A 13,923-nucleotide genomic window follows, 5' to 3' on the forward strand; every position below is an offset into this window, starting at 1 on the left:
AGCTTGCCGCTGCTAGTCTTCCTCATTTATTTATTTACAAGATTTCTACCCAACCCAACATTCAGTAAATGCTTCCAGTGTGACTCCACCTTACTCAGTTCTCATGTGTACATGTATGCACACATAGCCCATTAGTTGAAAACTACTCCATCTTCCTGACAGCAGGATTTAGCTTCTTCACCTCTCAATCCTTTGTAAATGAATGATCAAAATGAACCTCAAAAGTAGTTGCACTGTCAATATTATGTTATTAAGCATTTTACACTGTTACAGATATTTCACAACACTACAATACCTTGTTTGTCCAAGTTGTTTCTGACTTATGGTAACCCTAAGATGAACCAATTATGGGATTATCTCTGCAAGATTTATTCAGAGGAGGTTTGTTATTATCTTTCCCTGAGGTTGAGAGAGTGTGGTTGCCCAAGATCATCTGGCTTACCTTTAGCTACTTCAGGTGATACACATACATGAACAAAATGGCACAAGTAAAATTAAACAGAGAAGTATTTATTGGTATTAAAAGTTAATTTTAATAACAGAATACCAAATGCAGAAGATAATCAAGAGCTGTATCTGTAAAGGCATACATTCCTGTCTCGTGTCCATAATAAATATGCTATAAAATGTTACAGGAAATGTATAGATTCAAAAGGAATAGTACAACACATGTATTTGGACTGATGGTAAGGGACACATTATTATAAGGTTAAAAAATACAAGGAAAAGCAAATACATCAGTACTATTTAAAATATCATTTAAATTAAAAATGGCAAGATCACGTTTGTCTTCAAGGTCCCTTCCAGAGGGCTTGGTTATAAAAGGCACTGTTGCCAATATACATTAGCTAGCAATATTGCAATTGGAGTCATCCTCCAAGCACTGCTGATGCTCAATCTCTTTAGTGCAGCGTGTGTCCCATTTAAGCCTCTTGTACAATAACAGAGTACCGGTTGCATACCTGATATGGTCTGTCCAGTGGCTGCATTCATTTTACACAAGGTATAATAAGACACATGTTTAATTCTTTTGTTCTAAGGTTTTAAAGGCATAAACTGGAAACATTTAAGAGGCATTTTGAACTACAGTACAATTTAAAGACCATGGAACTCTCCGTTGCATAATAAATTATTCTGCGGTCTTATGATTTTTAATCAGAGAAAAGAAAATCCTGGTTTATTTCTTTTTAAAGCTTTTAATTTGCCTTTCATGTCAATGCTTGGACAAATGACCAGCACAATCCAGTTTTGTTTGACCAACGAATTGGTGAAGAGACGCTTAAGGGTTTTCTACCCCGGGTGCTAAAACAACTGGCCTATACAACTTGATGTGGGTGTGTAAGTGCACCATTTATTTTTTCTTTGCCAAAGGCAGAAAAATGTTTTGTGGCAGCCCTGCCACCACTGCTGAACCCTGAAACACTTTCCAGAAATTCCCAAATTCCTTAAAGCAGTTTGAAAACCGCCACCTTAAAAACTAGTAAAGCCCTTTGTGGTCTGAAATTGTGAAAGAACATTGGAATGGTGAGACGGCTTGCCTTTAGTGAGATACCCTGACGATCTGCAATACCAATTCGTTATAATAATCCTTGTAAGCAAAATCAAAACAAGGCAATGTCATGAAACTCCTCAAAAGTGAGCTGTGGAGAAGTAAGGCAAAAGTCAAACTTCCCATCTGCTGTTTCTCAAGAGAAACAGAGAAGAATTTAGTGCCAGCCATTATCTCTCTCTTTCTTGTTCAATGAAGCCAATGAAAAACATCAAAGAAGAACAGAAAAATAGTTTTCAGTGGCACAGTTGAGGCACCCGAGTTCCAAAGACTGACAAATCTGAATATGGCTTTTAATTCCCATAACCTAGAGCTATATTATTCTATGTACAATAAAATCTCTTCTGTGGCTCTTCCTTTGAAATGTATAGGAAATCCCCTACTAAATTCAGACTTGAATACAGTTGAATGAGAACCATTATTTACTTCAGGAAGAAAATGCCCACAAAATATAGAGTAGGAAAAAAAAAATCAAGATGGATGAAGTATATTAAAATATAAATCAACTGAAGGAGCTCATCTTTAAAATGAAAGGTATGTTTTGGTAAAAATCTGAGTTAATTATTTTTCCCCAGGGATGTATAGTATTCTGTCAACACCTTCCATGCTTTCGGAGCCATGAATCCATCAGGAGGGTTTTCACCTTCACGAGCCAATTTCCTCATGCGTGTGCCAGAAATAAAGTCAAATTCATTTTGCCTAGTAAGAAAAGAGGAGGCATTCAAGATGAGGCTACAGACATGATGCAGTGTTGCAAAGAGGACAAAAGCACAATCTTCTCCATCTTGACTCCACCTTCTGTATATACAGATTAATTTGAAATGCAGAGCATTATGTGATTTACGGACAGAAATAAGCATTCATTCAATTTATATGTCATCCGTCCTCATAGTGGCTCTGGGCAGCTAACAACATACATATGAAAACAATGAAAATAAATATCTAAAAACAGAGTACAGACATGTAAAATAAAAACTAAAAATGCCTCTTATTTTTAGGCAAATCAAATCCTTGCTTATTCCCTGAAGGGATGTACCGAAAAAGACAAGTGTGTGGGAAACAACATCTTTGATGGAAAAGAAGCAGTGATCTATGGGTGCCACCACTGGGAATGTCCTGCCATATGTGGTAGTTCTGTAGGCCACACTGTTCATGGGTGCCCTAAACAGAGATGCTGGTTAATCTTAATTCCTATGTAAATTTATATGCAGCTCACTAAAGAATAATAATCCAAACCATTCCTTTGGCTGGATAAGTGCCATGTTGCATTGTGTGAACAACTCATAACATGGGTTCCAAAGTGATCATAAAACAAACCTATTTGAGTGTTGTCCTTCATAAGATGATCCAGGAGATAATTAAGAACGACAACCATAATACTGTGTCAGCTGTACTATTTGGGCATTTATGAACAAGTCAAAAAAGTAAAGATTTCCTCTTTGACATGGTTGTCAAGTCATGTCTGACTGTAGGGGGTGGTGCTCATCTCCATTACTTAGCTGAAGATGATGATGTGTCTCTTGAAGGGAGCCAGCATTGTTGAAGATGACTCTGTGGTCATGTGGCCAGCATGACTGCACAAAACGCTATTACCTTCCCACCAAGGTGGTAACTATTTATCTGCTTCCACTTTTACATGCTTTTGAACAGCTAGGTTGGCAGAAGCTGGGACTAGTGATGGGAGCTCACTCCGTCACGTGGTACTTGGATCTTGAACCGGTGACCTTGTTATCTTCAGAGTCAAAATCTTAACTGTTGAGCCACCGTATCCCTCTGTAGACAAGGCTGATACATTTTTTTTTAAAAAAAATCTAGTTCTGTAATTTTCAAGAATAACTCCCTGACTAAATTATTAGATGTGCAGCTAGCTAGAGCCTTGAATCAGGCATATACGGGGCTATTTTTGCATGTCCCACTGACCATGGTTCAGCAAAATGTGGTTCAGTCTTGACCACATGAGGCTTCCTTTCTCCATTCCTCCTCTTGCATGACAGGAAGAGTTTAGAGGTGTCCTTTACTTAACTGTGGCTTTTAGTATTATTTGGAGTACTTCAGTTATCATTAACTGTGGTTAATTTTCAAAGACATAGTTGTGTTCGTCTGGAAAATCAATATGCAAAGGGTTCTTGCAGCACCTTTGAGACTAATTGAAAGAGAGAACCTGGTAGCATGAACTTTCATAAACTTCAGCCTACTTCCTCAGATGCATGAGGTGGTTAATTAAAAAATGTTTCTGAAGCTTGCTTGTTTAAGATAACCATGGTTAATCACAGTTCCTAGTTCAGATGACATGGAAAAATGGTCAGATATAGATGCTTTCAAACTCCACTGATAGGGGATGAAGAAAGGAGGAGTGAGCATACAAGCCCAAGGCCAGTTGTAGCTTGTTCAAATCACACTAAAGCATGGTTTACTACAGCAATAGGCAAGCTTCAAGGTTCTAGGGCCATTTTTTCAGCTTCAGGAGCCTCCAAGGGCAACACTGATCCTTCCATATGAATCAAGGATTGACTAAAAGTCACTAGCAGTTTCCAAAATCCACTTCTGATTTCAAAACCCAGACAATCTGTTTGTTCGTCCATCCTTCTTTCCTTCCTTCATTGAAAAAAACAAAACCCACCCTTCAAAGACACACGCTTTAGAGAAGAATCCTGCCCAAGAGATGCAATTCTCCCTTTTTAAAAAATAAAATAAAAATCCCTCTTGTTTTTCCTCTGGTGGACACAAAAATCGCTTGGGCTCCTATCATGACCCACGTGGATCTCAGTCCACTTATGATTCAGCATGACCTACAAAAACCACTATAAAATGAATCTTGCCAATGAGCTTTTGGGAAGCAAAATTAGCAAATATATATATAATTACTATGCTTTCACCTGTGAATGGCCTTTTAAGACCTTCACATTCCTTTTACAGTGGGCCCTTGGTATCTGCTGGGATTTGGGTTAAGAATGCCCCACGGATACAAAAATTTGTGGATTCTCTAGTCCCATTAAATCCAGTGATGTAGTAAAATAATGTCCCTTATATAAAATGGCAAAATCAAGATTTGCTTTTTGAAATTTATATTTGTTTTAATATTTTCAAGCTGTGGATGGTTGGATACATAGGTAAGAAATCTGTGGATACAGAGGGCTGACTGTATATTAATGTTCATGTGAAAGAGAAAAACAAGTCAAAGAGGGATATTTGTAATACTGTATAAACGAAGATGCTCTCACAGATCATCATTAGTGAACTATCATGCCTCATGCCTGAAAACATTATCTGTTACAGTTTGTCAGCCAAGTTACCTACCTCTCTGGATCATAGAAAACCATCGCCTTCTGTACTTTGTTGTAAGCAGCTACTCGGAAGGGAATGATTTCTACAGAGGTCAATCCTGGAGCCATGCTAAGCACCTTTCCACCTTGTGTGGGTTCATACAGATCTTTCCTGGTCTCTGGGTGGGGCATCCCAGCTGGATCTCGACCCACAATGTAGAAATTGGCTCCAGCGATCATTCGAGCCCTGCAGTGCCACTGGACCTAAGGGTGCATCAAAAGATTAGAGTTCCACTGAAAACAAGCCTTGTTGCACTCTTAAGAGATGTTTTGTTTTGTTTTCAAATAATGGCTGCCATCCTGTTCAGGAGTTACAAGATCATAAACTGGACTTATGATCTTGTAACTATTGGGGATTCACAGTTACAATGGTTACTGGCTAAACGAGGCCCCCAAAACAATCATTTCAGACTGGCAGTGCTCCAGCCAAAGGACTACCAAGCCACTGCAGATCAGGGTGTAGGGAAATGGGACGGAATCCTGTTAGGAAGTTATGAATATGTAACCTACAGTTAAATGTTAGTAATTTCTACATATAGTTGGACCTTGTGTCCATGGGACCAATATCTGTGGTTTCAGTTACCAATGGCTGAAAAAAATAGGAACACATACCAGAGTCAGACTGAAAAATGACTAGAGACATGTCCCCTCTAAGAATCTCTAGGTCATCCAAAACAACTCTAGGGCATGTTTGTACTGGAAGTCCTTTATTTTAATAAGGTTTGCTAGTATCCATAGTTTCTGGAATTCATGGTAAGTCCACGAACAGAACCCTTAGAGATACAGGGGTCCGACCATATTCACTATCCCTACATTGTCCCTAGTTTAGGGGCATGTAGGGGCTGTGAAAGTCTTCCAAACATCACTTACCAGTAAGCAGCCATTGGGATTGATGGGGGTCTATTCCCCCATTGATTGAGAAGTGGCTACCTAATGTTCCCACCATAAATTGCACAAGCAATCTCTGGTGCATGGAGGATTTACAACAGGGGCCCCTGTGCCTGTCAAGCTGGAGATTGCTCACAGGAGGTGAATGTGAGGCAGTTGTTTCTTGATAGACAGGGCAACTCCTTTTGATTCCAGCAGGTCCTTACCAGTAGATGGGGGTGTCTGGCCAGAATCCATTATGTAGCACTGGAGTTATGGACATACAGGATTCTACCAGATGTCTGCAGCACTCTGCTGGCTGTGGGGTGCCTTGAAACAAGCAGTTGAAGTATGACTCTGAAGAGTCTTCCCAGCTGCCTGTTCTTGATGTGCATAACAACCAAGATACCACTGCATTTCCCAGCACCCCAATTTTCAGTGCCTCAGAAACCCTTCACTTGGGGTGCTGTTAGTCTGAAATGTTAATTTTTTGGAGGGGTTGCATTATCAAATGTAACTACAACTGCAGAGCTCTGTTATCGTAGTTATGTGTCTCACAATGCAGAATCTTTGCCAATGTCTCAGGCTGCAATTCTCCACTGAACTCAATGGGACGTCTGAGTAGCCATACATTTGTTAATTTTGTTACAGATGCAAAACAAATCTACAGTTGCAACATCATACACTTGTATCTCTGGATACCCTCAGGCCTTACTAAAGTTACAAACTTTCAAAACTTTGACCAATTTACACACCAACACATTTTTTAAAAAACTGCACATTTCCATTTGAATGTATGTATGTGCACCTTCCCACACACACAAACACAGGCAAGACCTCAGCCTGCTATGATGGGAACGATCATAGCTGTATTTATTATTTTTAGTTACTTAAATGTCAGATGAAAGGCAGGTCAATGTAAGAGGAATACTTTGCTAGTTCCTAGACTTCCTCTTGTGTTTTTCCAGTACAGGAGAATTATTATTATTATTATCTTGCCCATTAAATTGCAATCATAATCTTTCAAAGCCAACTTGTCCTTTAACCAGCCAGCCCCTGCTCTATCCCAATACTTTTCTTTCCCTACCAGAACCCTCTTCTCCAATTAGCCTCTTTTGGCTCAAAAAGAAAAAGAAACCTGTCCATGGAAGAAGCAAAACCAGGCAGCAAAGCCAGGAAATGCCATACCTCTGTTGGCCCAGCATACAGCATGGGAGAAGGGAAAATTGCAACAATGGTGGACTTTGGATCCAGCACTTGCTCCTCCAGCACAGCAGCATGTTGTTTCATGCGCCATTCAAGAGGCACATCATCATCTTTGGTCCATCCACCAAGAGGATGCAGAAGCAGCACAGGATGCTTATAGCCTCGTTCTAGTAGGCGGCGCTTGGTATCCTGCATTAGCAGGGCATGTCCATTGTGTACAGGATTGCGAAGCTGGAATGCAAATACTGCATCTGAAATGCAAGAAAATAAGAAAAAGCAGAATCAGGGACATGCAATATTGAATTATAGCAGTGCCAAACACAGGGAAAAATATGATAAATTATTTCCCATGCATAGGTGGGCAACTAGAGCCTTCCAGATGATTCTTGACTGCAACTCCCAGACATTCCTCACTACTGGCTAGGGCTAATGGGAGGTACAGTCCAACACTGGAACAACTACAGTTGCCCATCCATGACCTATAGGAAATGCAATACCATTTACTCTATGTCAAGATAATTAAGCAAGTACGAGCAATGAGATTCTTGATCGATATTATTGAATGGTTAATTAAAGTTATATTAAGGTCGTTATATATCCCGAAAGTGAACACTTACCAGCATTCATTTCTTTAAACTTCTGCCGTAGCTCCAAGGGTGTCAAGCGGTACTGGTCCAGTCCGTCATTCCATTTTATTCTCTCTAGTACAAAGAGGTCTCCACCAGCCAACCAATCTCCGCTTTCCATCACCATCTATCAAAGTGCATCACCATGACTTACAATGAAATGAAACTTAAATGTAATTGCAGGGTTACAGCCTCTAAAAGATGCACTGGTGGGAAGCTGTACTCCCCTCAGATCTCTGACCACTGACTATGCTGACTGGGGCTAATGAAGACTAGAGTCTACTGTCTGAAAGATTACAGCTTCCCCACCACAATCAAAAGCAGGAGGAAAGTCAGAAAGATTCTTCTACTGAGATTCTATGGATTTTACTACTGAGACAAACCAACTGTAACAGCAGTGATGGCCAAACTGTGGTCTGGGTCCATCTGCTGCTATTTGTGAGGAAGCATTTAGTATGTAACTACCAGACGATTTAGGGAAGAGATTATTCAAAGGACAAAATGTCACTTTTCACTGTTCATTTCCCAGCTTCATGTTGTGGTCAAAGCCACCTTAAGAAAGTAGGAATCCAGACATAAACAGAACAGAGAATATATTTTTTCAGTAGGCACATGGATTTATCTCTATATATTGGCACACACATGGACCAAAAATGGATTTACTTATTCTGGGTTCACCTACTTTTACATGTGGATGGTTTGCACATGTGGTCCCCCAAACACGTGCACAACGTTCTTCCTTCCTGTGCTCAAAAAACTCTGGATTTCTCAGTATTGCCACCCTCCGCCCATTGTATTCCAGGGTAAATGCACTGCAACCCTCCAGACGTTTCTTGTCCTCTGAAGATATCGGAAGTACAATGGGAATGCTCAGGTTGATAACACCATCTGGTTTTTTAATTAAAAAGAGAGAGAGAAATGTCATATATTTCATTCTTTTAAAAATAATTTATGAAAAAGGTGGTTAAGTGGATAATATGAGAGAACTGAAAAAGGAAGGTCCCCAACATCAGGTATTCCAAACAGTGGTAGGCCTTCACTATTATTTATTGTGTCCATTGATTAATTAATAATGTACACTCCAGTATAAAAGAACCCCCTTTTTAGATTTATACACAAATTGAAACAAAACTTGAATACACAAACAAAAATGAACTGAAGAAATTAAAGGCAGCTCTGTCCACAAAACTATGGAATAATAATAATAATGATAATGATAATAATAAAAACTCTTTGCCTGGTGCCCAAAGACAAAAATGGGGGGGGCCCCCGCAGGGACTCTATCTGGGAATAGCATTCTTCAAATGGTGTAATTGGAAAGGTCTTTTCTTCAACCACTCACCCCTTTCACACAGTTTGGGAACAAGGTATATGAATAATCTATTCCTCATATGCTTCCATTTTCTTTCGGAAGTCTTTCTGCAATGGTGGGGACACCATTAAGAGGACCTTCAAAGGCGACTGAAGTGTGCAGGCGGATATACATAGCCAGCATCCTTTCAGGTACCTGTGTCTCAAGACATGCCAGGGTTAAGCACCACCTTCTTGAATTCTGATGCAGAAGGGACTGGAAAGCATGGTTGTTTACCCTCTGGCAAGATGCATTCACATTAACTGTGACAGTCCATAGTCTAGTAACTGTATTTTGATATAACTACAGTTTCCAAATAGTCTTCAACAGCAGCCCCACAAATAGGACATTGCAGTAGTCTAATGTGAAGGTTATTTAAGAATGAGGAATGGTGCCTATCTGCCCAGAAGGAGTCTCAGCTGGGTAGTAGATGGACATGTACATTTCTATGCTTGTTCCTTTTCTCATGAGTCTCTTAAAAGGCATCCTTCAACAGTATTGTCTTTCAGCTTATTCTCAGATAACAGCAGCTTTCCTTCTTAAACAGTCATACAATAAACGTCTCAACTGTCACCACACTATTTTTTAATATAGTGTACTATTGTAGTTCAGTAGAAAAAGTATTTCACTTAATATTAGTTGTCTTGTCCTAACACTTGGGTGTGTTCCTGTGTTGTTCAAATATTAATTTTAAAAAAGAAAATACATATGCTTGGTGCATTTCCTTCCCCATACAAACCAAGTAAACTTACCCAATTTTTCCAGCTGGCTTTTTTTTAAAAAAAAGCAACTCTCTGCTTTCAAGCACAAACCCCTCTGTGTTCCCCCCCCCCAAGTTTTCCATTGATAAAACCCAATCAGCACACAAATTAGAAACCAGGTATGCTTTCAGTTTTGAATACAAATGATTTTCGTGACAATTTCAAAGTCAATTTTTATGAATTCTATGATCATAGTAACTATTTTAACTATCTTTAAGATTTTGATCATCTGATTATCTTGACTATGGGTTGGATCCAAAGAAGAATAACTTCTCAAAACTGCTTCATGAAGCTAAGAACCTTTACCATGTGTGCAAAGCAAGGGCTAATGGTTGAGGCATCATAATGTGTGACGGGAATGTGCCAGCCCTTTGCAAATATAGCCACTGTAAACCTCCAAGCATTGTACAAAGGAAATAGTAGTGTTGAGGATGTATCCATTTTACCAAGGCAAGGTAAGCCTTATTGGTTCCAAAGTAAACAATTCCAATTAAACAGCAAAACTTAAGAATCTAAGTACCTGTATTTTCCCAAGGTTAGCCAGAAGCACTCCCCAGCCAAATCTTTTTACACACCAGCCATGGGCCTTGCTTTGTGATGGTGAATGCACTTGTGCCCCGGACAGAAGGATTTGATTTGCACACATATAATGCATTTAAATTAAAAACAATAAGGGATGTGTGTCTGCATCTAACTGATAGCCCAACTAGACCAGACCAACTAAAGCAATGGAAATTTGTAAGTGTACAGTTGTGTAAAACCCATTGATTCAGTGGGTCTCTTCTAGTTGAGTCTAACAACTAGATACAAACCAGGGAATCTAGAGAGGGGAACCCAAACCAAAATAGTGCAGAATCACGTGGAAATGAAATAACATCTCTGAATGTCAGTTCACTTTCCTTGCAAAATGTTTTTCTTTCAATCTGGAAACATCCCTTTTGTGAGCTTAAGAGACTTTCCTCTTATGGAATCCAAGCCACTATAAAAATTGTCCAGGCTTTAATTTATACTTTAATATTACATTATGTGCCTACAGCTCATCCATATAAAATCCATGCATGATCAGGTACTTTTTAAAAGTAGTATATTCATACAATCATTCAACCAGTTATATAATTTTCACTCTTCTAATCAGGCTCTCTCGGACAGTGGACCCTTGGTATCTGCTGGGGTTTGGTTCCAAAACTGCCTATAGATACCAAAATCCATCAATACTCATGTCCCATTAAATACAGTGGTGTAGCAAAATGTTGTCCCTTATAAAAAATGGCAAAATGAAAGTTTGCCTTTCGGAATATATGCATAAAATATTTTGAAGTGATGGATGGTTGAATCCATGGACAAGGAATCAATCCATGGATATGGAGGGCCAACTGTACATATCTCCATCTGTCAATGACATGGCCTTATCAAACAGTCAAAGTTCAGTTTATAAAACCAGTTAAGAATATTAACCCTCACATACTAGAGCAAGGCCTTTTAACAAACAAGGGTCACATTTTATTGCAAACTTACAATGCATGGTCACCTGCCAAGGTGTAAACAATGTCTCCCAATTTCTGCCACTTGCTATGTACAGAAGCCCACCCCCCCCCCACCCACCCACCCAATAGGAAATACGAAGCTGAGAAAAAACTAATGTCCTGGAAAATCAATTGGCTTATGTTGCTGGGGTACATTTTTGTCCCAAGCAATAATATGAAAAAAAGGCCCCATAACGAAGACTCATACAACCCAAGGATTGTTAAATTCTACTTCATGAGGATTAACACTTGAAATCTAATAAATTCTCCTCCTGTTTTCATTTATAGCACAAAGAGGAGCTTCCCTATTTGTGGCACACAAAATCTAAGGCAGGCTACCTCCACCAAGCCAGTGATGGCAGCCCTCCAAGACGAAAGGAACAGTGGTCAAATGGCAAGCAGCAGGCTACATTATACAGCTTCTGAGCTGTTCAGGGCTCTGTGGTTAACAAACTGTGCACAACCAATACAGAAAGGGGGATGACTTAGAACAGGGGCGTGTATAATTGTGGGTGCAAGTCTGAGCCACAAAAATTAGAAAGAGTTTTGCTGGAATCTTCAGTGCAATCAGGACTGAACTTGATTAAGAGTTGTTGTTTTTCCCTAGACACTAAAAAATAGAAGAGAAACCTGATGTTATGAGTGTTAACTGGTTGAATCATGAATATACTCCTACTGATTTCACTCTTCTGCATCAACATTTCATTTCAATAACATATTTTCTAACAAAAAACAAAAAAAAAAAAAACTGCTGCATACATACCAAGCTTGGTATCAACTCTACCCCTTCCTGGCAAAATATAAAGACAGTTATAAACCACATTTTAACCACCCTCCACCCCACCCCTCACTCCATTGCCTCTGTAATATTAATCTGGTGCTACAGTTCAAAACATATTCTTCCTTCATAATAACATTCACAGTGAGTAAGACAACAAGAGTGATCTACATGTGGAAGAAGGCACCCCATACATGCTCTAACATGGTTATGGATGTGCATCTCGATCTGCATCAAAAGGACCCACTGAAACTGGCTAGATGTTGTCTTGCTGATGAATATAGTTGCGTATGAATGCATAAAAATGGGTTTTCCCATTTTGTCATCAAAACAACCCTATAAGGCAGGTAAAGCTGAAAGATCATTCATAGTATCTACAAAAGGCCTTGGTTTGAAAGAGATGCTTATTCAGAGAACTGAAGGAGAATGAAAGCAGGATCATGGTTCCTCTGCATTATACTTGTTCCGTTTTCATCTCTAGTAAACAGATTTTGCACGCTATGTATTTTTAAACAAAAATCTGCACAGATTGTTGGATAAGAGGTAATACTGGATATAAACGAATTGAGAATACTCAATGGGAAGTGAAAAGCCTCTTCAACTAATTCCATCTGTAAAAAAAAGGTATTGTATTATCTCTGAAGCTGCTGAGTGTGATAAATGTCCATTGGGTTACGCTCAGTAGGTGCTTCAAGGTTAACTAATAAAGTGGAGATTAGAATTCAGTTCTTCCTAGTTCAAGGGTGGCAACTGCAGCAGGTCCCTGGGATCATCTGGGAGCCATAAAGACTGCCCAATATGTCCACAACAAAAGTAAACATTTTTTTTTCCTGTTAAACAGTCCACGGGGGACCTGAAACCTATTTAAATGGTGAACTGCCACTCCTGGAGGCTTCCAGGAGTGGCAATTCATCCTCTTTTGCATGAAGTCCAGGGAATCAGAAGGCATCAAGGGTCACTAAAACAGTTGGGGAGGACATATAGCTGCAGGCCCCCAGCATATCCATTCCTGATCTAGTCCAACCCTCTACTCCCTAAACCATAAGCAGCCTTTTAAAACCTGAACACTTACAACCTGGGACAAAACTGGGGGAGGGGAACTCCATTAGGTCTTTTCTTCTCTTTTACTTCAAGCAGAATATATCTGATGTCTGAGCTGCTCCCTCAAAAAGAAAGGCTAAATGACATCTTCAGCTTACATAGTTTACTCTGGCCTTTAGGCAAGGGTTTATCAACTCACCCAAGCATATACTGGCACTAATATGAATATATTTTATTGCAATCAGCACATTTTTCTTATTTATTATTGACACTGATATTATTACACAATAAAATAATGGAACTGTGCTCCATTCATCTCAAGATGTACGTGTTATATGTCTATTTCTTCAAAAGATTTTTTTAAAGGGTGCACATAGGCAAACAAAAGTTCTAAGGACTATTGAGTGTAGGAACCAGCAAATCATACCATCGAGCAATGTCCCAAAATGGATAACTTGCAAGAATTCTTTCTCCCGCATAAACCCTTTGAGTGGTGTGGCCCAACCTTCACTCAAGACTTGAACCCACTGTAGATCCAACTGGAAAAAACAAATAAACAGAGGGCAGCACATGATATATTTACAGATGAGAGTAAGCAAGAATTAAAAGCAATAGTTTGCAAATCGTTTACTTATTAAATACCAGCAAGTATCCCCAATTTTCCAAGCCTAAAATCCACAGACAAAAGACAGACAGACAGACAGACAGGCATGCATGCTTGCACACATACATTTTTAAATAAAGCCAGCTACATTCCAGTGATTAAATTATTATAGATATAATGTAGGCAGTTACTAAAAAGTATAATGTATCCATTACATAAAAGACATAAATCATCATAACCACCTATTATTTACTAGCCAAATGTCAACAATCACGGTGGGTGGGTGGGGTTTGG

General features: G+C 39.3%; 1 protein-coding gene across 2 annotated transcripts in view; it reads right to left on the minus strand.

Moving 5' to 3' along the window:
- Nucleotides 1-500: 500 nt before the first annotated feature.
- LOC149318729 (bifunctional 3'-phosphoadenosine 5'-phosphosulfate synthase 2) overlaps nucleotides 501-13,923 on the minus strand; it is a 58,439-nt gene continuing 45,016 nt past the window's right edge. For both annotated transcript variants that reach the window (XM_089510353.1, XM_089510354.1), the window contains exons 7-12: nucleotides 13,453-13,564; nucleotides 8,254-8,459; nucleotides 7,563-7,698; nucleotides 6,928-7,196; nucleotides 4,847-5,076; nucleotides 501-2,248 (exon numbers count right to left, since the gene is read on the minus strand). In XM_089510353.1, the coding sequence (XP_089366479.1) occupies nucleotides 2,107-2,248; nucleotides 4,847-5,076; nucleotides 6,928-7,196; nucleotides 7,563-7,698; nucleotides 8,254-8,459; nucleotides 13,453-13,564 (1,095 nt within the window). In that variant the 3' untranslated portion in view covers nucleotides 501-2,106. The remainder of the gene's footprint in view (nucleotides 2,249-4,846; nucleotides 5,077-6,927; nucleotides 7,197-7,562; nucleotides 7,699-8,253; nucleotides 8,460-13,452; nucleotides 13,565-13,923) is intronic.

This window comes from Sceloporus occidentalis, unplaced genomic scaffold (assembly GCF_023333645.1).
Source record: "Sceloporus occidentalis isolate IW3139 unplaced genomic scaffold, rSceOcc1.0.p SCAF_2, whole genome shotgun sequence".
Taxonomy (NCBI): domain Eukaryota; kingdom Metazoa; phylum Chordata; class Lepidosauria; order Squamata; family Phrynosomatidae; genus Sceloporus; species Sceloporus occidentalis.